General features: G+C 29.1%; 1 protein-coding gene across 2 annotated transcripts in view; it reads left to right on the forward strand.

Annotated features, from left to right (window-relative positions):
* Positions 1-25936, forward strand: part of Iml1 (GATOR complex protein Iml1) — an 82069-nt gene that overhangs the window by 52739 nt on the left and 3394 nt on the right. Inside the window, exons 26-33 of one of the 2 annotated variants that reach the window (XM_067276224.1) lie at positions 950-1147; positions 16812-17036; positions 17112-17176; positions 20086-20157; positions 20909-21041; positions 21121-21226; positions 23870-24028; positions 24106-24266. In XM_067276224.1, the coding sequence (XP_067132325.1) occupies positions 950-1147; positions 16812-17036; positions 17112-17176; positions 20086-20157; positions 20909-21041; positions 21121-21226; positions 23870-24028; positions 24106-24266 (1119 nt within the window). The remainder of the gene's footprint in view (positions 1-949; positions 1148-16811; positions 17037-17111; positions 17177-20085; positions 20158-20908; positions 21042-21120; positions 21227-23869; positions 24029-24105; positions 24267-25936) is intronic. The other variant, XM_067276226.1, reaches the window with a different exon arrangement.

A 25936-nucleotide genomic window follows, 5' to 3' on the forward strand; every position in this document is an offset into this window, starting at 1 on the left:
TAAGAATGTACAGGGAATTTTATATTTTATTTATCTTCTTTGATAAAGTGTATTAACAAGTTTGTATTACTATGAAATTGTTGATTGTATTTTAAAAATTTGATTATGTCATCAGTTATAATGAAGTGCAGCTGGTTGACAGTCATTTATTACATTCGTTAGTTCAGTATAAATGTTATAGTATTATATCTGTAGACATGTTGTATCTGACCAATAAGTACCTAACCAATGAGGGCCATATTGTTATTATTTTAAGCAAAAATACATTTTAGGTGGGTCAGAATAAAGTTATGAATATTTATGTAATAAATTAACTATATGAAAGTTTTAATGTGTGATAACCTCTTACAAATATCAATTATATGGTAGTAAAAGATTGAGAAATATAAAAAAAGATTAAAAAAAAGTTTTTATTATATATATAAATATTTATCTTGTTAATAATAGTTTTGTTCACATTTTATTTTTAATTAAGAATAAACTAAATTATAAATATTAATTTATATTAACATTTACATTTATATTACTGTTACAGTTTCAAATAACAGTTCTATGAAATGAATTATGCATATTCATTTATTTCAGTCATCAATCAAATAAAAACTGAATTCATTTTAAACAAAAAAGATCTTATTTCTTCGACATATATTATATTATACAAAAACTTTAATTTAGAATGATTTAAAATATAAATATATTTTTAGTAGAAACTGTATTTTCTTCAGATATCTTAAAAAAATTTTCTTAAATGCCCGAAGAACAAAAATGTTTTAAATAAAATCTTATTTGATGATACTAATCATAAACAAATATTCTACTGAAAACCTTTGTTTTTAAAGTTTAAGCTAATTTGTGTTATGCTAAGAAAAGTCTATTTATATATTTGAATATTTTGATGAAATTTCTTTTTAAAATTTTCAAGTGGTTCAAGAGAATTTGATTCTTTTAGTCTTTGAAATTTTGGCGACTTCGGTTGTTAATTCTACCTGGTGTCCAGTCAGCTACAAGACAAATTATAGAAGGTGATACACACTGTGATATATACAATGATATTACCCAAGAAGAAAAAATTCAACAAAGAGAGGGTTTTCTAAAACTTCTTGAAAATTTAAATAGAATACGTAGACATCCAAATACACGAAAAAAGGTAATTTTCTGTTTTTATTAATAACAATAATTATTTTTCTGTTTGTTATACATATTATTACAATATTTTATTGTACTCATATAATTGAATTGTATTTCAGAAAAATGAATTTTATTTGTATTAAAATTTTTTGTCAACAATGCAATTATAAACTTAAAAAGTTTATTATTATATGATTGTAAAATGCTTTGTTATTTTTATAATCTTATTTTTACCGTTGTTAATTATATAACAATAATTAATTAATTTTTAGTTATCCTTAAAACTTAAGAAGAAATTTCCAATTTTATTTTCAATATTTTTGAAATTATATGCAATTTACATCATTTTTGCAGAACTGTAATTTAATATTTATTTATATTATTAATTTATTATACCATTAAGATAGAGAAATTTTTAACTTATTATTATATATTATTATTTATAGAATATGAATAAACATTGTTATTAAAATATCTTGACACACACAAAATTTAATTGTGAAACAACTATCATTGTGAGATCCCGGGGAGGTAAGAGGGAATCGTACCTCCCTTTCTGGTGACTAACACCCAAGGATGGCTGTTATGTTGACGGCACGTTACGCGTTACACGAGTGGAGGAGGAGGAAGGATGGGGTCGACGATAAGGCAAAGCCGACAGTCATGAAAGACACCATTTTATAACAAAACAAGATTTATTAAAATTGAAACGAACAAAACTACACTTTTACCCTCATATACAAAAAGGGGGGGCGGAGAGAGAGAGTTTACAAATATTCGTTCATACCTCTATAAATTCCGTAATAGACGGAGTCCGGTGAATGGAGTCGTAGACTGGACAATGGCACTTACAAACTTAGAAATTTTGAAACTTTCGGGTTCGGTCGACAGCGCAGTGCACTTCGTAATGGAGAGACGATCGGAGAGCCCCTTGGGGGGAAGGAAGCGTCTTTTATAGATTCTTGATGAGAAAATCGGTCACGTGATCGACAGTGGATTACAATTAGGGCCATAGGTGTTTCTGGGATTCAAAACAAACGACGAATTCGGACGCTAACTGTAAATTATCGTGCAAGTTGATCTACCTGCTGCGAGGGAACAATGGCTTATTGACAGTTAGGGGACGATTGTTGCCAGTCAAGGGTCAACATTTTCTCGGTTACAGAATGTTGTTGATTAAGCCGTTGTATAACAGGAGTGAAATAATTTAGAAATTTAGGTTCTTAACTTCCAGATTTCACAATCATTCTAATAAGTTAAATTGTTATATTTGTTGTTTTGATATAAAACAATACATTAGCATATATAAAATATTTATTAACATAAGGTATATCAATAAATTTTAAATTCATTAGTCCAATTCAACTGTCTTCTTAAAGCTGGAACTTTTGATTAACTTATACAAACATTTTTTTTCATATGTTTCCAGCATTAACTTTATACACCAAACAAACATTTTCAGGCCAATTTAAACCAATTTAATATGAAGATTAAAATAACATTATGAAGTCTTTGAATTATTTCACTTTAGAATGCGACATAACTCCTTTATTTTTGGATGGCATCTAACCTGAGGCACACCTGTGAATTGGGTTGAAAACATTTGTTCAGTGTGTAAAGTTAATGCTGGAAATATACAAAAGATGTGATTGTATTATTTAAATTCATTAGTATTTTATTTCATTTGCTTGGAAAAACAAAAGGAAGAATAGAGAATGAGATTATATTCTACATTATCTTATTCTCTTTTGAAAGATATTGAAGATGATACTCTGCAAATAGCTATTCCATACTCATATGGAATAGCTATACTCTGATATCTAAATTTGTTGTATCCAAATTCCTGTTACAACAGATGATTATCTTCAGTGCACCTCATATTTGAATCACTTAATCCCAGTTTTACAAATTTGAAGCACATTTGTAAATATGTATGTTAAAAGTGGGAAGTAAGAGCATATTTGTTCCAAGCATCTGCTTTCATTTGTTTCAGTGACATTGTATCTGGTCTAATGCTACTGTGCAGTTTGTGAGTTTTGTTTTAATCTCAAAATTTCAGTACAATAGTATGAGCTTATTCTTAATAGTTCATTTTAAAAGCTTCAACTTCTTGCTTATTTATTTTCATTATTGTTCTGCCTTTATTCAGTAATACTGCAATATAAAGTATGCAGTATTACTTTAGTATTATTTAGTATTACTTTAGTATTGCAGTATTATTACAGCTGTAATGACTTGTATCGAAATATATCTGGTCTATTTGTGGGCTAGTGAGTTGAGGACTTTACAAAACAAAAGAAACATATTGATGGAACCAAATTCAATATTAATAAAAACATGACAAATCAGCTCAATTCTCAAACAATGTTCTTATTGCTTATACAGTTATCTTGATCTTATCCACTAATTACATAGGTAATTCCAAGTCATTTACTAATACTACTACTAGTGTGGTTGTTTGGAAAGAGATATTTGTACGTCCATGAGTAAACATTACAAATAACAACACAGAAACAAAATTGCACATGATGAATATTCTTTTAATTCTCTCCTAACACGGTTCTTTTATTACACAGATCCCAACTCGACAGATTTTCACTTTAATATCTACACAGGGAAGTGGGTCACCTCCTATTATTTTACAAGTATATAATACATGCGTGCGTAACACAAGACAAAAAAAAACCTTAATGACTAACTTAAAACTAATCTTATAGCTATCTTAAAACTAATAAGGAAAGGAAACAGATAGACTTAGGAAAGTAAAGGAAAGATAGAAAGGCAGATAGAAAGTACCCAGGTCCAAGTCATCTAGTTGATATCCTTAATGATTTGTGCTTTCACAATCGTGATCTCCTCTCTGTCTCTACTGAACCAGCAGTTCGATGTCTAGGATCTTCAATTCTCCCACTGTCCTATAGACCCTCGTACCTCTTTCTTTCTCTCGTCTTGGCAGGTTCTCTCTCCCGGCTGTAGTCCCCTTTCTTCCACTTTCTCTCGAGTCTGGAGCACTGCTCATGACATCTGTTCCCTCCAAGGTCCAGCCAAAAAGTGACTACTACTCGTCTCTCACATTACCTTGGGCTCTTCCTTCCTTTTGTCTATTTCCCCAAATTCAGGGAAGTCTTAATCTCCTCTTCCTTTGTTCAACTCTTCGGTTCTTAGTAATCCCCCCTCAAGCAGTAACGGTTTACATATAACTTGCTTGGAGACAATGGAAAGGAAGTAAGAAATTAGAAACGATAGAAGAAAATAGAAAAGAAATAAAGAACTTACAAACTATATAAAACTAAGATATGGCTGACGGCCACACTACAACGCAATTATTCCTAATATATATACGATTATTTACAAGTTGGTACACCAGGTTGTTACATCATCTTAGAACAATCACTTAGCTGAATCAGATACTCTGTTAGCCAACACGTGGTTCAATGAACAAAAAAATAAAAATCAGAATCGATGAAATAAATGTCTGAATGAGTAAACCTGATTCTTAAGTATGTTCTTATGAAAATTACTCATCAGTCTGGATGAAAATCCTATTCTATGGATTTGGATTGTCCTTTCCACATAGCAGTCCAATGTCTTATCACTTCTGTCATATCATCACGATGACCTTCTCTCACCTTTCAGTTCGGGTGGGGGCTTGAAAGTCCAGTCCAGTCTGAAGACAAATCCAAAGAAAAAAAAAAGGTCCTCTGCCATGCGGGACATGCACTTTCATAACTCTTGCCATCTGGGAACTTGTTCCTCTCACGTGACCTTCTCTTAACCAGTTCACAGCACGACTGCTGTGATCCCAAAAAGGTGATATGGAATGTACAACATTATGTTACATGTAACAATAAAACCCGATACAATATTTTCTTTAATCAATGGAACGCGATTACATAATTTTAAAAAATTAATACAATTAAAATAACCATAGTAGCAAAGCACTATGCAGCATTTTCATTATTCTATATTAAAAAAAATGTAGTTCATATACAATTCCTAATATGGATAATATGATTGTTGCATTATTGCTTACAAACATATCTATTAGTTATATTGTTAGTGTTTTTTAATGTAATTGGAATTTAATATTAACTTAAAATCATGGACTGATAGGTAAATGTGGTTTTTGCAGTATTTTAGTGTTATTTAATTGGTTAGTTTGAAGTAGATCAGTCAATAAGGATCAAATTTATGGGCCAAGGTATAAAACATCCAATATAAATTTGACTGTCTAAATAAGATTCAATATTAAATCAGACAAAAATCTGCAGTTTCTACATCAATATTTCTGGTTATGATAATTGGCTCTCCATAGAAGAAAGAACTGTCGAGTTTAATGATTGAAAGAAAAATAAATGAGATGGTTGAATAAACAGATAACTTTATTGCATAGATGATTCATATACTTGTATTAAGTTCATCAGAAATGAAGGCTAGTTAGTGGTCCACAATTATTGAAGATAAACAAAAACTATAAAAAAAAAAAAGCATAATGTATATTGGGAATTCATCATTATCCCAGCATTTGTGATGACATTCATCAAGATGAATGAGAAACTGTCAATCAAATGGAAATGAAAAGCTTTAAGAAAATGGAACTCAGTATAAAATTAGAAACTTTTTATAACAAATTTAGTCAGTCTGATAATTACCTCAAATATCAGCTGGATTCCTATATCAAGCTATTAATGCTAAATAATCATTTAAGTAAATTGGTTGATGGTAAGTTATTAGGTTGTTAAATTTTAACAATTATAAATAAATCAATTTAATTTATATTTAGAATTTTCTGGAGGAAAAGATCAACCTGGAGAGGGACTTGAACTTGTAACTCCTGCTTACTGGGCAGATGCATTCTAGAAGAAAAATAGGCTCAGAATGTCCAGTAAGCAGGAGTTAAAAGTTCAGGTTAATCTTTTCCTCCAGAGAATTCTAAATATAAATTGAATTGATTTATTTGTAATTCGTTGATTCTATTGAAACCGTGTTGTAATTTGTGTTATGGTATAATGGCACGATGAAGTGACTTTCATTCAACACTTGGCTAGTTTTCCATCTTTTATTCAGTTAGTACGCCATTTACAGATGCGTTTCGGGTGTTTGCCCTTCCTCAGCTAACTAAACATAAAAGCATGTACAAAGAAACATAAGAAACTTTACATATATAAACGTGAGCTAAACATACAAATTATTTCATAACTAGAAGGGACATACCTCAAAATAAATCACGTACCTACAAACAGCAGGTAATGGATTAACAGGTGACAATAGAGGTTGTACAATGATTATTGTAGTATTTACAGACACAGCTCCCGTACATCTGTCACGACAACACAGTCGGGTTCCTTTAATTTTGTAAATATCAGTAAACTACTTTATACATACAATAAAACTGCATTTATAATACATCAATGCATCTACAATTTTGTTGTTCTAAATACAGAAGTTAATAGTCGATATCTATAATCAACACAAGAAGTACACACGAGTTATGCACAATCAAAAAGAACATACCTCAAAACTTTAAGTATGAACATATAGGTGAGAGACCTAATGAACAATAATGAATAATTATTTGTAATTATTAAAATTTAACAAGAAAGCCTACTTTCAACCAATTTTATTAATAATTATTTAGCTTTAATAGCCCAATAAAGGAATCCAGCTGTTTTGTTTGATATTAGAAATTTTTTTTTATATCGGATGTCTTACATTCAATAAAGCATCAACTGGAAGATTCGAGATTTCTTATATAATTATTGTTAATTTATTGTAGTAATCATCATCGTTATTATTTTATTCTATCTATACACTTTACATTTAAGTTTTTAATTTTGAATAGACTGATATGAAAGTTTAGTTTTGTTACTTATTGCGCTTTGTTAAGCATATTGAAATGTTTCATTTTTATCATAAGAGAGAATATATTCTGTTTTATTATTTTATATTTATATAGATGAATTTTAACAAAAATTATTTTGAATTTGTTAAGGAATTTTTAATATAAAATTTTTGTTAAAATGAAACATTACATCAATTAGTATTGTATTTAGTTTATTATTTTTAAAAGTAAAAGTCTAAAATAAAAAAATATATATATATATAATGTATATAAGTTTTTTAAATAAATTTGAATTATTATAAATTTTACAGAAGTTTGTGTTATGTTGTGTATACATATAGTAATTACGTTTTGGATATTAATTAATATATAAAGAATACATTTTACTTAGACATATTTTTAACATAATGAAATAGCTTTATGAATGAAATAATGAAATGATTTTAGCTCAATATTTTGGATTTAAATAAAATTAAAGAAAATATAGCATTTATTTTAACTTGTTTTTTAATAAGATTTATATAAAAAAAAAGTATATTTGATATTTTATTAAATTTTTCCATTTGTCCTTTTCTATTGTGACAAATCCATTCGTAATTTTTAATTCCAGAATATTATTGATTTAAGCAGTAGTAATTTACAATTAGTTGAACACTTTATTATTCTATTTGTTATAATCTAGGCATATTTTTTAAGAATTTTTTGCAGATATTCCTAATTTATATTAAAATGTTTTAAATTAAAAATATAAATAAATAATTAAATTTTTAATTAAATATAAAATTATATTATTTATATTGTATTCATAATACTTATAACAGAATTTATACATTTAAATGTATGAAAATGATTAGAAATCTTTAATAAATTTCTTATAGTGAAAACAATATTGTTTATATTACTATAATTTATAGCTATTTTAAGCTTATTTGCTATTTCTATAATTGTATATTATTTGTTCTGGTAATTTAAAAATTATATTTAATGATTAATGCAGTTCCTTTCAGGTTGCATACAATTCTTGCAGAAAGTAATCTATATTATTTTAAAATTTTACTAGACAATATTCTTTTAAGTATATTTATATAATTAATGCAGACTTTTTTATCTTGGCTTTAATTAATCTTGCATACATGCTGGTCATTGGAAAAGTTAATAGGTAAGTTCTCTTATATTAATGAGTTTCTGCATGTTGAAAGCATCATTTTATCTAATTATAACATGTATAAATGTATACTAATTTTGAAAGAATCTTAACAAATTTAAATATAACAATTAAAAATGATAGAACCACTCTATCCAAACTCACGAAAGAAAAATGTTTTATTTATGATGCAGACTTAATGTTCAAACGGTCATAATTTTTTTCTACTCTTTCTACCTTACCAAAATTAAGAGGATATTTTTTGTGGAGTCTGATCAGCACTACAATTGGGTTGCCAGATAGTGAGGAATCGGATACGATATGTCTAAATGAAAATTTCTAAATATCAACTCAGATTTAAACTTAGGTCGTTCAGAGCAGTCAGTTAATGCCTTTACCTAAATCCTTGGCAATCTGGCCATTATAATTTGGATTGGAAATGTAATTTTGGAACCTGTATTTGGAAGACAAGATATATATTAATATAATAGGAGACAAACCTGGCATTGTCTGGGTAAAAAATAAAAGCAACGAACATCAAAATGAAAACCATAGAAAGAGTTTGGTTATTTTAGCTTACCATTGTCATGTTTTGATGATACTCAGATGGTACAAAATGACACAATTTCTTTGGTCAAATAGATAGCTTAGGAAATATATTGTAAATTTTTATCATATATTCTTCTAATGTTAACTCTAACATACTGTACCATTCACAGCCAAATATCAAATGGTAATTTGCCGACAAATCAAAGTTTGCGAAAAATGGACCAAATATTTAAATGGCACCCTTGAAAACCCATTGAAACATATTTTGTGCTTACCAGTAATCTTGTATTATGTAATTTTCCTATTCAAATGCCACTATACAACATTATATAAAGAACAACACTATACAACACTATACAATCTCAAAGAACGGAAACCAAATAAATTAATATATAATTTAAACCCTTAATTGGGACAATAGCAGAAACAATCCTGGTTATCATGCAACTCAGTTTTATCACTAATCATGGAAAATTCACCACATATCTCACTTGTCTATAGACAGAAGGTACTGTTGCAGAAGGGGGTTGAAGTTAACTTGACTAAAAGTAGTCATTGACATCTTCCTGAAAGAAAGAATGGTGAATGACTATTAATCATTTTTGTAACCACCACAAAGGGGTTTGTAGGCAGGTTTGCCTACAAACCCCTTTGTGATGGTTACAAAAATAAATTTGTTATGTCTTTCTAATCTGACATTCATCAGAGGTCAAGAACCACTCAGAAGACAATTTTAATTTATAGATCTTTATGTATATGCATTTCTTATCAGAATTTGTATCAATCCCTCCTTGGTCTACAGATAATAAAAAGTATTTTAATTTTACAGTTAGTAAAACACAAAAAATTTAAAAACTAAATAAATGGGTGTACTCTGCAATAATTTTGATTTTTCTTTGTAACCGTGATTGATGTAAAGTTATCAAGTTATCATCATCCCACATCATATAACGCTACTTTTATTATTCCTATATATGGCATCACTCCATATATCATTCACCAATATTCTATTATTCAAATTAATTAAGTTATTCATTATTTTTGATTGTGAAATGTTCTTTAAATTTCCATAAATATATACTATGTTTTAAAAATAAAATCTTTGTACAATTAATAATTAGCATTGTGAACTCCGCACAGCACGTGGTCTGCGTGGTTGAATGAAAAGGAATGAAAACAAAAAAAAAAAAAATTAATAATAATAGTCAGTGCAAGTGTATGGTTAGACAAACAAAGGTTTATTGGGGACAAATACATGATTAAATAATAATACACAACTCAGTCTTGTAGTCTGATCGCGTTGCAATCTTAATTCTATTTGTTCTTTCCCCTCCTAATTTTCCTTTCTAATGCGAGGCCCTCCTTTACCCGACAAGCAGTACGAACCCGATGACAAAAGGTAACTACAAGTAAAAGTTCGGGAATAGAGTATACAATAAAATATACGAACTTTCCCTTGTAACACAAAAATTGTTGATTACTGTGACACTATAGTTAGTCCTCTTCTTTCTTAGAAGGCGATCCCTTCTTCCCTTCACGTAATTCCCTTGATGGAAACAGATTATTTTTTGGCACTGTAACTTCCTCAATCTTAGGATGGTTGATTCTCCTATGCCTTGTCCTATTTCTAACAATCTGCTACGTCTTCCAGTCGCCAACACACCGAAAAAAATCTGAAGGAGAAAAAGTCCTCTCACATGGGTTACACACGTTTTTATATCCCTCACTAATCGACGTCACTCTGTCCCACATGATCTCACCTTGGGCCAATCACCAAATCATATGCCCAGCCAGCAGAGAACTGGTGGTACCGAGGAAGGAAACAGAAAAGGACCTGTATAAAAACATACACGTGATACAACATAAACGAAAAATAAACAAAGATAATGATAACAAAATAATAATACATAATAGCCGCGAAGCACTACCGTATATTCTAATTTTTAGTACAATGTATAAACCAAGGTAACTAGGTATTTTTTAACCAGATTAATGCTGCATTTTCCTTTAACCTCTTCTCTAATACTCTTTCGGTTTCTCTGATATAATATACTTTATCACTGCATGTACAGCATATCTTGTATACAATGCCTGGCACTATTAATCACAAATTTCAAAAATGTACATCGTAAATCTATTTTAAGAACATTATCAGAATATCTATAAACTACATGGGAAATATGTCGCAGTAAATAGTGAGTTTATAGAAAAATAATTAGAATTAGTTCAGTTTATTTTGTTACAGCAACAGAACACATGGACTATTTGCTGAGAGGAATGCCTCCCAAGAGGACTTTTATGGGAAACTGGCCCCTGTTTAGGTGTTACTAAGTGAAAAAAACTTGGAAAACTCCACATTGCCATCCCTTTGGCCATGCGCGAACCCATGACTGACTACTGGTGTTTGGTGGTTTTATCCACTTGACTACTGGAGGGCACTTATTAGAATTAAGAAAGTACTGTTCAGAAATGAGAGAACCTGAGCTGTTAGATATAGAAAAGTAAATACTTATATAGTTTTTACAGTGTAACACTTTTGATTCCATGCAGGTGAGTGCTATGTGCTGCTCATCACAGTAATGATATCACACATCTGCTTTGTGCTATATCATTGTCGCAGTAATTAAGTGAATAAAATTTTTTTGCTAATAGATGGCACTACATATAAATCCAACACTCAAATGTAGACAGAAATGAATTGATATATAGAAATTCAATCAATATTTTGGGGTGACGTGTACAACATTATCTAAGTTAAAAGTATGTTGACATAACTGCCAAGTTTTGTAGCAATTGGTCAAACAACCTAGGAATGTATAGTGAACAAACAAACATCCTCATTTATATATATATATATAAGTTATATATATGTTAATACTATGATAATCTAAAGCAGGGGTCTTCAACCTATGATTGCAGGCCAAATATGGCCCTGCATGTGTTTTATTAACATTTAAAATTTTTAAACTTTTGAAAGGAAGTTTAATAAAACTTGCTCAATGATTTTTTATAAGAACCTATTTAAAGAAAGGAATTTGAAAATTTGTTAAATTTTAGAAATTTCTGCCAAAAGAAAATCTTAAAAATCTGAAGAAGTTTTCCCTGGTAATAATTTCTAATTTTTCTTCTAAATGTTGTATCTTTGTGAACAAACCTCTTTGAAAATGAAATATAGAAATTCAAAATATTGAATTTCTATATTTCATTTTCAAAGACCACCCAATAAATGGACCATTTATAAATTACTTAATGCTATTTTTGTACTTTTCAACTAATATCCAACCTTCCTGTAATGCTCCATAAAGCTGTCACACATAACCGGCACCCAAAATTATATAACAATATCCTTAATCAATAATACACAGGCTACTGAATGTTGCATTATTTTATTAATATATAACACACAAAGCAGTAACGTAACCAGTAATTTTTTTATGCAATACTTAAGTAACAAAAATGAATCATTCTACCTTTGTTCTGTGAATCCATTCTATTATTATGAAATGTTCTTGTAAACATCCCAACTCCTTGTATATTCACCCCTATATACATTATGTAATTTATGGACAGCTCGAATATTTAAAGGAGATTTTAATATTGGGTACCACAAAATTTAACTTCAATTTTGACAATAATCTTTCAAAAACCATTTGCAAATTTTACATAGGTTTAAATAAATAATGACTAACCCGTTACAAAGCTATACATCCACAAGAGCCGAATTATCGGGCTAGAGTTGGCTATAATAAATAAATAATTAATAAGACAATTTGTCACTAGAGCTTGGCGTTAGGCGCCATCTCTTACTAAACTTAATAATTATAATTAAATTAAATAAATAATTTGAATAATTTGGAACTGGAGGAAAAGAAATCGGCCCGAAGCGGGACTCGAACCCGCAACTTCTGCTATCCGTGCAGACACGTTACCAGTTACGCTACCCGGACCTTCAGTCCGATCGCCTCCTCCAGTATATATAAGCTAACACGACGACCATTGACGGTCATTACAATGCCGGCTGGGGACACATCAAGTGCCCACGTCCTCCCAAGGCACTCAACCGGCCATGGGCACTTGATGTGTCCCCAGCTGGCATTGTAATGACCGTCGATGGTCGTCGTGTTAGCTTATATATACTGGAAGAGGCGATCGGACTGAAGGTCCGGGTAGCGTAACTGGTAACGTGTCTGCACGGATAGCAGAAGTTGCGGGTTCGAGTCCCGCTTCGGGCCGATTTCTTTTCCTCCAGTTCCAAATTATTCAAATTATTTATTTAATTTAATTATAATATTTAAGTTTAGTAAGAGATGGCGCCTAACGCCAAGCTCTAGTGACAAATTGTCTTATTAATTATTTATTTATTATAGCCAACTCTAGCCCGATAATTCGGCTCTTGTGGATGTATTACATAGGTTTATGTCCATTATTGTTTAATTATGTTAAATAAAACAAATATTAAAAATTAATATTGATCTTTGACTATATCTTTCATACCTGTCTCTAGACTTGTTTTTTACTCTCACGGCCCTTCTCAGAAAAGGTTTGGAGACCCCCGAGCAAAAGTATCGTTAATTAATATGTAAACTTTTTTCTTTCTTTCTTAGAATATCTAATTCTTTAATATCATATTTTCTAGTCAAAAAGTATTTGTGACTGTTCAAATTGAATTTAAATTTATATTCTGAATAAACATTTTCATTTGGATGCAACAAATATCATCTTAATACAGATTCTTAATTAACAATCAGATAATCCAAGAAATATAGTTTTCTAAATTTTTCGTCGGATGGTAAATTTTTTCGGTAAATTAGAAGACACAGTCGTTTCTAAAAAATCTTTTTAGACAATCACCAATTTCCTGTTAGAAACAGTTAGTGGGGCAGAAAACTTGCGACACACTCCAAATCGTAATGATGTATTGTCAAGTCTAAAAATGTTTTGTTTTTATATCATAGTGCTTTCATTGATACCAAATGTGTGACATCCCTACGAGAGACCTCAACACTATGAATAAAAAAATATGTTTTTAACATTAATATGATGTAAAAGTGATATCAACATATCCATAGAGATGTGTCATTCTCTCATTCTCTTTTCCTCCATGACAACAGAACTTTGAAAAGGAGTTCTTGGTGACAAATGTTATGGCCCAAAAGTGCTAGAACATTAGATTTTTTTTAAGTTAAATTAAAAAATTTTTGTGTTTAGTATTTTCTGTACTCATTAGAAAAGAAGAAACTTCTCAATGCTTCAGAATTATTTGTGAATAATTATTAAAGGATAAATAACACAAATAATTTTGATTCTGATATTTGATACACTTTTTGAAATAATAACGGTAGAATAACATTTCAAAATAAATAAATAGAACCATTGACAATATTAATTTGTTAAAGTTTTAATTAATTACTTTCTTAAAAAATTTTCAAAGTTAATTATGAATTTAATAAAGGCTATAATTTTATATAATTCTTTATTACATAAATATAATATTTATTGAGCTAATTTGGAGATTTTTAAATATAAAATATTCATATTTTATTTATTTAATCATAGTTAGTTTTAATTTTTATTAGATCTCTAAAATATGTAAACTGATACATAAACTCTGCACTCAAAGCTAGAACTATTTAAAATCAATGACTCGAAAAACCTTACACACGTTGTTTCTAGCAATAAAACTAATAAGCACAAACAACGTGTGTAAGGTTTTTTGTGTCACTGATACATAAAAAAATATTTTAGTAGAGCATAAAATTTGCAAAACAAAAAATAATAATGATAAACATTTAAATACTTTCAAGCTCATCTGATCATCACCATCATCAGGATGAGCAAGAATAATTCTGTTGATACAGAAGCATAAACATAAAAATCAAACAAAAACTATTCTTATACAGGGTGGTTATAATTAAAGTTGCCTTACTCAGACCCATATAGAGTCCGTTCTCATTGACGTATTCTGATGAAACTTGGTATATACGTTATATGGATCACGGGGAAAAGGAAAATGCAAAAAAATTAATTAGTTCAAATTTCTACCACTAGGTGAAAAAATGGTGCACGAAAAACAAGAAACACAAAATGGAAACATACAAAAGGTTTCTATTTACAACATTTGTTTAATGTGCAAGCCATTTGCATCAATCGCATGTTCAAAGCGCCTTACAGCGTGTTCAACAATAGTCCGATACGTTTCTTGAGAAATTGCAGCAATATGGCATCTTATGCTTGCTTTTAATTCAGGCGGAGATTCAATTCATATGTCTCCTCTATAGACACGATCTTTCAGATATCCCCACAACCATACGGACTCTGCCTGAATTGAAAGCAAGCATACAACGTCATATTGCTGCAATTTCTCGAGAAACCTATCGGGCTATTATTGAACACAGTGTAAGGTGCTCTGAACATGTGATTGATACAAATGGATTGCACATTGAACAAATGTCGCGAATAAAAACCTTTTGCGTGTTTCCATTTTGTGTTTCTTGTTCTTCGTGCGCCGTTTTTCACCTAGTGGTAGAAATTTGAACTAATTATTTTTTTGCATTTTCCTTTTCCCCATTGTCCATGTAACATATATACCAAGTTTTATCAAAATACGTCAACAAGAATGGACTCTATATAGGTCTGAGTAGGGCAACTTTAATTATAACCACCCTGTACATTCTCGATGATGATTTAATTCAGCTCAAAAGTACGCAAACATTTAATTTTTTTTAAAACTGATTAATAGATGATAATTTTTTTGTTTGTCATAAAAGTCACATACAGTAGAACCATGATTATCCAAGGCAAACCAGAAAGTGAATACACTAAGTTTCTTATACTGTAATTCATAAAAAAAAATGTTTAAAATGTTAATGTTACAATGATTATAAATGTTACAAAATGATTTGTCTCTTTTACCTTTTATTATTTAACTTTAATGTGAGGCAAGTCATTCATATTAAAACTTAACATAATTACCTTACATTTTAACTTAGATTTAGATAAATTTGGTAATCAAATATAAGTCATTGTAATTTCTTTCTAAAAAGAAGTTTCTCCCTAATATACTACAAATTGACAGCGAATACAAAGTATCAGTCTTATTTGTGGACAAATCACAAACTCAACTACCAATTGGTCAACCTCTTTGAAGCAACTGGATTTAGGCCCACAAAGCAATTTCTGTGTCTGATGAAACTGTTCCATTATAGACTTTGTTGTTCTCCAAACACATGTTTTTCCCAAAGCTGCCAAGCATGTGGGCAGCCATGCTATTGTTATTTTTCTCTGTATATGAGCTTGAACTTTACATCAAACCTTCTACGAGGATGTTCGGATACTCATTTTGACTGGGTTGATTTTAGTTCGGTCGGATCTTCATTCAACAATCCATTTCCGCCTGTTAAGAAGAAATGTGGACCGTCCAAAATGTTATAATTCGGGATTTCCTGCAACCTCGTAAAAGTGAAATATAGAGCATAGAATATTGCTCCATAGTTTAATTATAATCTCATATTATAAAAATAATCTTACCTGCATAGAATATATTGCCATAATTTATTTTATGAAAAAAATTCTGAAACATGATTAAGCACACTGAACAAACATTTTTCCCCGCCCGTATTTAGGTTTAGTATCTGCATTTAGGTCAAGAATACATTTTCGGGCGTAAGACTGGAACAAAACCATTGATATATATTTGGACGAGTGTGTTACCGAAAAGTTAACATTCTTGCTGGAACACGTTAAATTCTGCACTTAATTTTAATATATTATAAAATTTGAATTTATTTGAATAATGAAGACAAAATTCTCCAAAATATATTGGATATCTACAGAGAAATAAGTTTTCTTTAAAGGGTCTGTCTGTGAATTTACCTAATTATTTTGCTATTTGTTTATTGTTGCAAAAATAGTTGATTCTAATCAAAGCAAATTTTAATTTAAATCACTTGTTTGTCTGCAAAGTAAATTTAAAGTAAAGTTATATTTTATTTTATTACGCTTAAAAATATAGTTTTAATGTGTGCCGATAAGATTTAAATATCAAAAATATTTGTAAATATTTTTGATATTTAAACCTCATTTACTGTATTTTACTAAATAAGTATTGATTTCTTATAGAAGTTATAATAAATTTTATTTAATTTTCAGTTGCCGCATAGTTCAGAAAAACGTAGATTTAGTCTTGGTCATACTTTACCTTCTCAGAGTAATATTAGTGGTCAAGGCCTGGGAAATTCTTTTCGTGAACGAGTAGGCAGTAACAGAGTACACGATCGACCGAGATCTCGTTCTGGATCAAAAGCAATAGAAAGAATCAGGATAGATCTTTCTGGAAGTGGAAGAATTTCTCCTGCTGCTGAAGCTGATGCTAAAGTAGATTATATTTACTTTAATTATTTTATAAGTATTTTCAAAAAATTACATTTTCTTTCTTTTTGCTTTAATTAGCTGGCTGGTTCTAGTTCTTCCCTAGAAATAACTCAAGAATCAAACACAGGAATTAGTGATGATATGTAAGTCAATTAGATATTATTATACAATAGCTAATAAACTTCTCTACATATAAATAAAATTCAGTTTTGCTTCTCTTTGGCATATTTGTTTTGCACGTAACTGAATTTGTTTCGGGTACAATAAAGCAATTTTAAAAATAATAATTTATTTACTTTTAAAATATATGCTCTCCACCTCAAATTAGTAGTGTCTTTTCCCCTGTACAGCATACTTTTGCTTTAAAAATAGAGTTGTGCCGGTCATCTATCTAACACCTTTCGGGGGAAATTTTTGAATTGAAATAATGTGACTTCCAGTTTGCATTGGAAGTTCATATATAATTAATTGGGGCATCCTGCACCTAAGGTTTCCATATCTGGTCTCATCTTTCATCTATCTAACTCTGTTCTCACGATTAAGGAAAGACAGACAGACGGGCACACAAACAGATGACGGTGGGAATTTATAGGTCTACAGTTTTTTTCAAATTGCAGCCCAACAAAATAACTAGCTACGACCATTGACACAAAGAGCATGTTTCACTTTCTTGTGTTTCTTGTTTAGTATCTGCGCACACTTTTTTACTGTGTCAATCAGAAACAAAGATCACCACATGTTATCTCATGCAGCACAGCATCTAATTCAACAGGAATTCTGTATTTATCATCCTTTTGATCTTTATTTTAATACCTTTTCATTCTTGATTCAATCATTTATCACAATGGTCTAGTTATAATCAGCTTGGCATTATTTTCTTTGATGTATGGTCTTAATAGTTTTGCAGTAATTACTACCATTACTATGACAAATTTTATATTCTATATCTTTTTTTTTTTTTCCTTATTACTTTGTGATTATTTTGTAAGCTGCTTTCTATGCTTCTCACTGCACTGCATTCCAGAAGAGTTTAGGTAAAAAACCAAAGGTATTAATTAGTATTATCCCTTATATATCTGATATCTTGGTTTTACCAAGATTAATTTTTTATATGATTTATTAGAATGATCATATTTAACATATGGTAATATATAAAACATTGTATAAAAATAATAATAAATTGTTCTGTTTTTCTTTAAACTTTTTCAAATATCGAAAGAATTTTTATTTTGTTTGCAATTTATTCAAATTTGTTACGTTCTTTACCCAAGTTCAAGTATTCAATCTTATGAAGTGTTAATCATCAGATTGAACACTTAAGTAAATGAAACATTTAATTGAAAAAACTAAATTCAAATATTTTGAACTATATAGCATTTTTTTTTTAACAATAATAATAATAATAGTTATATTGCTAAGCATGATGAAGTTTTTGTTTAAATAGATGAAAAACCTGTTTTAATATCAGATTTCAATAAATAACTTTTGTAGAAATGGTTATTAGATGTATATCAATTAGAAATAGATGTTTTAAACCTGAAGATTTAATGCAAAATGCACTGAATCAGAATTTTTCTGTGAGATCCCGGGGGGAGGTAAGAGGAAGTCGTATCTCCCCTTCCGGTAACAGATCGTGGACCCGCTCACTTGTCAAGAATGGCTGTTACGTTGATGGCATGTTATGCGTTACGCAAGTGGAGGAGGTCAGCGGGGCCGACGATAAGGTGTGGCCGACAGTCAAGTAAAAACACCATTTTATAACAAAACAAGATTTATTAAAATCGAAACGAATAAAACTATACTTCTACCCTCATATATGTGAAAAGGGGGTATCAAGAGAGAGAGTTTACAAATCTGTTCATACCTCTTCGAAAAATTCTGTAAGAAATGGATCCCAGTGAATTTCCTAGGTTGGAATGGTGACTCAAAAGGGGCAATAGGTCACAATATATCTTCCTGATGGCAGAAGCGAGGTGGAGCGTCAATTATCCGAAGAGGGGACTTAGAAACACAGGATTTCAGACGTTGGAGTTGTGCACTTAGTTAAGGAGAAGATCAGAGACTCCCCGAGGGGGGAAGGAAGCATCTTTTATAGTTTTTCGATGGGAAAATCTGTCACGTGATCGATAGCGGATTGCGAATAGGGTTATAGGTATTCTCGGGATTCAAAACAAAATGACGAATTCGGATGCTAACCATAAATTATCGTGCAAGTTGAGTGCATGCAGCGAGGGAACAATGGCTTGTTGACAGTTAGTGGAAGATTGCTGATGGTCAGGGGTCTCATATTTTTTTAGCTAAGGAATTTTGTTGTCTAAGCTTTTATATAACAGAAGTGGAAATAATGTAGAATTTTGGATTATTAACTTCCCGATCTCACATTTCCTTAAATGATAAAATAAAACAATGTTATGGTATTAGACTATAGATATGACCAAAACATGAATGTTTTGTTCTGAAATAATTATAAACATCTGATAATTATTTTAGTTAAACTAAAAGGATACTAAAGTTCAAGTAAATACACGTATACTCTTCTCATTTAAAGCCAAATGTTTTCAGAGATGTTAAATTAAGAATTTATCATTCCCAAAAAAAAATCCTAATATGAAAAATATGGTTATCATTTTGTTTTCATGATTTTGCTTCTTTAAAGAAGTTTAAATTAAAGACTCCAATGTGTACTAAACAAAAATGTCTTCTCTTCTTCCTCCAACTAAATAAGATTTCCAAATGACTTCTTCAGCACAAATCAAAAAGTTTATAAAAAATTAATGAATTAGAAAGCATATGTAAAAAATTAACTTAAAATACTATACAAAGTTATAATGAAGTTTTATTTATTTTAGTATGAAGAATCCAAATTTAATAATTTCAAATTTATTATTTTACAATATACATGTATAACTTTAAAACAGTTACAAGGTTTTTGTTATTTATCTTGAATATCAATAAAATAAAATATTATCATTGACTGTTTAAAATTAATAAATAGGAAAAAAACAAATTATGATCACAAATATTTTTTTATATATCTAACAATTTTTTCCAGAAATGAAGAATCAAAATGGCTGAATCTTAATTCTCCATTATCTAATGTGATAGAAGTTATGAAGCATCCTATGTGAGTAAATTTTAATATTTTTATTTTATATAGTCATATGTAGACCATACTTTATAATAATAATGGTAAACATTAATACCGTATATTTCCGCAGATAAGACGAGGTATAAATTTTCGTCAAAGTTTTATAGTTTTAGCATATATTTGTCCTATAAGACGACCTCCAAACTATCAACGGCCTATGAATTTAGTTTAGATCGGCGATCGTCATCTGGATAATAATACTGTATAGCGTATACAGAATTATGTCCTATTCGTAATTTTTCGAATGAACAAGTTTTATTTTCTTCCTTGCTATTGTTGCAAACGTTCGCACTGATTCGGGCATTCGGGTAATGACCTTGACTATTCACAAAAATGTCGTATGGGCTATTCTATTTTGTGGACATGTCCTACTCTCTACTAGTAAATAATTACGGTTTGTCCATTTTTTTAATAATGGTTTTAATTTATATAAATTTCAATCTAATTTTTTTGTATCTGTCCTATAAGACGACCCCGGATTTTGGGGGTCGTCTTATAGGACTCGTCGTCGTAGGGGGTCGTGTCTTTTTTTATGATTCAACTATCGTCTTATCTGTGGAAATATACGGTAATTGGTATATTTTATCATTCATAAAAATTGAGGTTCCTTTCTTTTAATTTAAAAAACACTTCTAGTTATATTGTCTAGTTATATTATTATTTAATTTCTCATTGCTAATTAAATTAGTAACAGTTTTTTAAATTATTCGGTTTTTTTTTTGCTTAGAGATGGCTTAACTTTTCTAAATAATCAAGCTAGTTTACCTCCTTGGACATTTATTAGTGGTGAAGCTGTATTTTGGTTAAAAGAGCATGTCGAAGATGTTGTTTCAGATTTACAAGCCATAAAAATATTACAGGTATTAGTAATTATATTTTAATATAGTATTTTTTTTAATAATAATGCGTATTGGCTCATAAATATATATATATTTTCAGGAAATGCAAAAGAAGAAATTAATATGTCATGCATCTGGTGAATCTAGATTGGAATTTTTTCATGGATTCTATCTTTATTATATTGTACCTCAAGAAAAAGATATAGGTAGCATGTTATTAAAATTTTCTATATTTATTTTTTATACAAATATTAGAACTCAAGTTTACGTAACTCGGAATAATAATTGATTTCTCATAAGTATTTAAACAAATTAGTGTTAATCAGGAGAGCATTCTATGAGAATCAATGGAAACTTATTTTGTACATTAGAATTTCTAACTTAAAACACAATAATACTACTATAATTATTGAGAATTATCTTTTATAGTTCATTTTGCTAATATCTCAACTAATTTATCATACGAGATTGTATAGATTAGCGAGGAAAAGTCAAAAAAAGACTGCAAACGTACATATAAAAAATTTTATATTGTATTTTCTTACATATATTTCTGTTAAAATATGTAATAATTTTACAAATTTGGGATATTTTTAAATCATAATCCGTGATTTCTTTTTGTTGTTGGCTTGAGTATGTAAAAGAAAACAAACAAAATTGGTTCAGATTAAGCAGAGTGAGTGTACACTATATTTTTAAATTATAAAAGTTTTGGTCTTGATTTAACATGTACACTGTTAAATGTTAATTTAGAGATCTGAATGTTATTTAGTTAACTAGTGAATTTTATCCTATTTATGAATAATTATAAATTACAATAGAATGATATCATTCTTTATTGAATAGCATCAGAAATTTTTGTTTGAAGGCCAATAATTTTTGTTACATGAGTACGACCAATGTTACATGAGTACGACAAAGTCAGTGAATATTACCAATAGAAAGAGATTTAACATTTAAATCAACATTATTTTCTACATTTTGTAAATTTAAAATTTATTTTATAACTATTCTAACATGATATCTTGGATGTGTGCGTGAACAAACTATTCTTTTCTGAGAGATCTGAATTATGGTGGTTTTACATATAAACTAATCCCCCATATTTGTGAATAACTGGGACTGGGTAATCCTTCATAAACATAAAAATTCTCAAACTTTGAGCTCCATTTTCAATGTTAAATTTGTAAATTGTTTTAAGACTTTTTGTATTACTGCTGTTTTAAAATAATTTCAGAAAAATGAATGGTTTTACTAAATAAGTATACTTTTCGATGGTTTATACTGCTGCAAAAGTCATTTTATTTAAACTGAAAGGGGGGAAAAAACAAAACAGTAACGTGACTTATGACAGACACCATACAAATGAGTGAGTGCAGCGATCTTTTAGCATCGCACCTGCTTGAACATCCAGTTCGCTCAGACGACAACTCCAATTTACAGTAGTATGTAATCTCACATTTCCCGAAAGGTCAAAACCTTTCACAAAATTTGAAATTTTGGTGTATGAATATCCAGTCACGAATGATCAAATTCCCAAACACTGATGTTCATGAACATCAAGTAGTATATTAGCAGCAATTATTTGACAGTTTAGAATTGGCTGGTCTTTCATTTTCCAAATAGGATTAAATTCTTCTGTTACTTTCATTTGCTAACACACACAAAGTTTGTTGCTTAAACACTATGTAGTGTAATAAATTCAAATACTTGGCACACATAAAGTTGATAATGTTTAACGCTTTAATTCAAGAAGACAGAGACCATCCGAGATTATGAATTGTTCTGAAGACTAGATCAAAGAAAGTACTTTTGAATGCTTGCAAGTGTTGATGAAGACTGTTCTTTCAGTACTTCTCAATTTCCAATTTCTTTTCTTTTATTAAAACTGGTAAACTGAATGCTATTGATGTGAATAATTGGTATTTTCATCATTTCAATTGGAATTATAAAATTTTGAGATTGTTCGATGCTTAATTTCATTTTCTTTCATAAATAAATAATTTAGAAGTTTTTGGAAGAAAATAACCTGATGTAATCAGTAATTGTTTGGCATTAATCTAAAGATTGGTTATTGGATATTTGATTATTAGAGTAATTTATTACACTAATTTTTTCACCGATAATATGCTAATTGTTGGCTTCTTCTTGCCCTGGAGGCACTATGAGGGCTTTTTTCATGTCTAGAATAGGTTAGTGAGGAATGACACACAACATATTAAAATAGAAATAAAATTTTCTGATGATTTAACCTGAATTCAAATTCAAGTCTCTCAAGTAAACATGCTTGCTGTTCAGCAGACTAGCTCACTACCTAAGTCATTTAGCTAATTATAATAAACTACAGTAGAGCGTCAAAAATTGGAGTCAATTGGGGACTGGGGTTGTTCCAATTTGTCATTTGTTCCAATTTCTGACTTTGTACGAATAAATATATTAACCTGTTCGATGTTCAAATTTTTCTCCGTTGCGTGTCGCTTCCTGTTGAATTTTCGTCGATTTTAAGCCTAACGAAAATTTTTATAATAATAATCGAGGCTATCGTATCGTTAAAAATTATTTCTGCACTTTGTACAAACAAAATAAATATATTGAAGAATATAAAAAAACATGAAAATTATACTTTAGAAGTAAATCTAGTATCAAAAACGTTCGATTCAGCACGACACAGTCCGACTGAAAATCGTTCAGATTTCCAGCCATTTCGATTACCGACGTTCCGATTAACGACGCTCTACTGTATTGTAAGTTATATTCTGTTATAAATATATCATTATAAATTATTTAATTTCATAATCTTGACATATTTTAATTACATTATTATTTCAATTCTTTAATTTTTCAAACAGATATTGAATGCCAAGCTGGTGATCTCGAAATGTTTCAAAAAGAATGGTTAGAAGTTGAATTACTACCAATTAAGCATCCCTCAGATTCTGAAACAGGAGTGAATTGGTCTCTCAATAGTGATATCGATAACACTTACGAATTATCGGACGGAGAATCTCGTAAATACGAAATTTAACTTTATTACTTTTTATTAATATATTTTTATATAATTGGTTTATTTCATGTTTTATCAAAGGTTTGCAGTTAAAGAACACTAATATAGACATAGATGTTAGCAAAAAAAGTGAAAGAGTAGAATGGGGTCATGCTAAATATCACAGCATATTTCAACCTGCTGAAGCATTTGAAATTACAATAGAGTGGATGGTCGCTACTGGAAATCTTCTTGCAGAATTGGTATAAATTTTTATTTTATAGAATACTTAATTAAATTCATTTAGAGAAATTAACATTCTGTTTCTTTTAAATTTAAATTAAAAACAAAATCTATAACATTATTTAATATTTCCATATTTATAAATATACAAAATCAATTCCGAACGGTCAATTCCGAAAACCAAGAATGGCTTTTCTTGATTTTATCCTATTAAAAAAAGAAAAACTATTAAGATTTGTAGAACATTATTAATTCTGATACTGATTTTATTTTTTTATTTTGAGTTAAAGTCTAATTTTATCATATTTCAGAAGAAAAATCTAATTACTGTGTGTAAGTTTTTATATTGTAGATAAAATTAACATTTAGCTTCATCTGTTTTTAGATTTAATCATTACTGAAGCTATTATCTTAGTCAAAAATATATAATTCTATAAATAATTTCAGTTTTTTAACCTTTCCAATGAAAGTTAAAAAACACTACAGTAATACTTTAATACAGAATTGGAGTAGAATAACATTTGAAACTAAGTTTTGCGTTTTTAAATTATAAATTTTATAGGATAAGATGAGGTTGATTTGACCATTTTAACTAATTTAGTATAAAGTGTCTCAAGAAAAGAAAGATGATGTTTTCAAAATTTGTTATCTAATGAGAAATTGAAACTATTTTTAATTACAGTTACTTTTGGTCTAATTCACTTCTTACATTGCAATGAATTAGATATATAAATTTTTACAATTAATTAAACTTAAAATAAGTATTTTTTTATAAAGAAATGTTATACAATAAATTCTAGAAAGAATAGAACATTAAAAAAATAGTATCTTTCAGAATTTATTACATTACACAGTATTCTGCCAAATGAAGCAATGGAATTAAAATATTCCATTGCTTCTTGAAAATTCTTTATGTATGTTCAATTAAATTCATTGCATTTATATTTAAATTAATAATTACATAAACATTATGAATAAAAAATATTTCTAATTTTAGCATTTATTCTTTATTAGACTATTATAAAAAATATCTCACTTTAAAAAAAGAACCAGCAAAATTAATAACTTAATAAATAGAAATATTCATAATTTAGGAAATTAATAATATAATAATTAATTTAGGAAAAAGTTATTAATTTCCTAAATTTACTATCAATTATTTTATTTAAGTTTACTTCCTTCTCTGTAAATTAACACTCGTAAAATCTTGAAGTCCAGTAATAAAACGATTTAATATGATTATGAAACAAATGCTTTCGGTCTTCATCAGGTTTAAAAACCAATGCGATTCGAACCAGAGAACAAAATAACTGAATTATTTTTAAAAATGAAACCTCACAAACAGATTTTAAAATGATAAACAGTTAAGCGCGTGCATTACCAAGGCGATGGAACAGTATTACATATACCACTTTGGTATTTCTTGCCCTTAACGAAAACTCCCAAAAATATTTAAAAATGAGCACACATTGTAAGCAAAAAACAAACAGTCTAATCAGTTTAAAGTCTAAAATCATGAAAGTGACAGTTAATAGAAATATAAACATTAATGACATTTATGAATAAATAATGTTCAAAACCGAATTAAAATAGTATCTATAAGCAGTCCTTTAAAAAAAAGAAAATTTCATATGTTAAAAGAATTTTGAATGTTTACAGCTGACTCTCCCTATGCTCAAGCCAAACTTAT

The sequence above is a fragment of the Centruroides vittatus genome, unplaced genomic scaffold (genome assembly GCF_030686945.1).
Source record: "Centruroides vittatus isolate TY-2023 unplaced genomic scaffold, ASM3068694v2 contig_680, whole genome shotgun sequence".
Taxonomy (NCBI): domain Eukaryota; kingdom Metazoa; phylum Arthropoda; class Arachnida; order Scorpiones; family Buthidae; genus Centruroides; species Centruroides vittatus.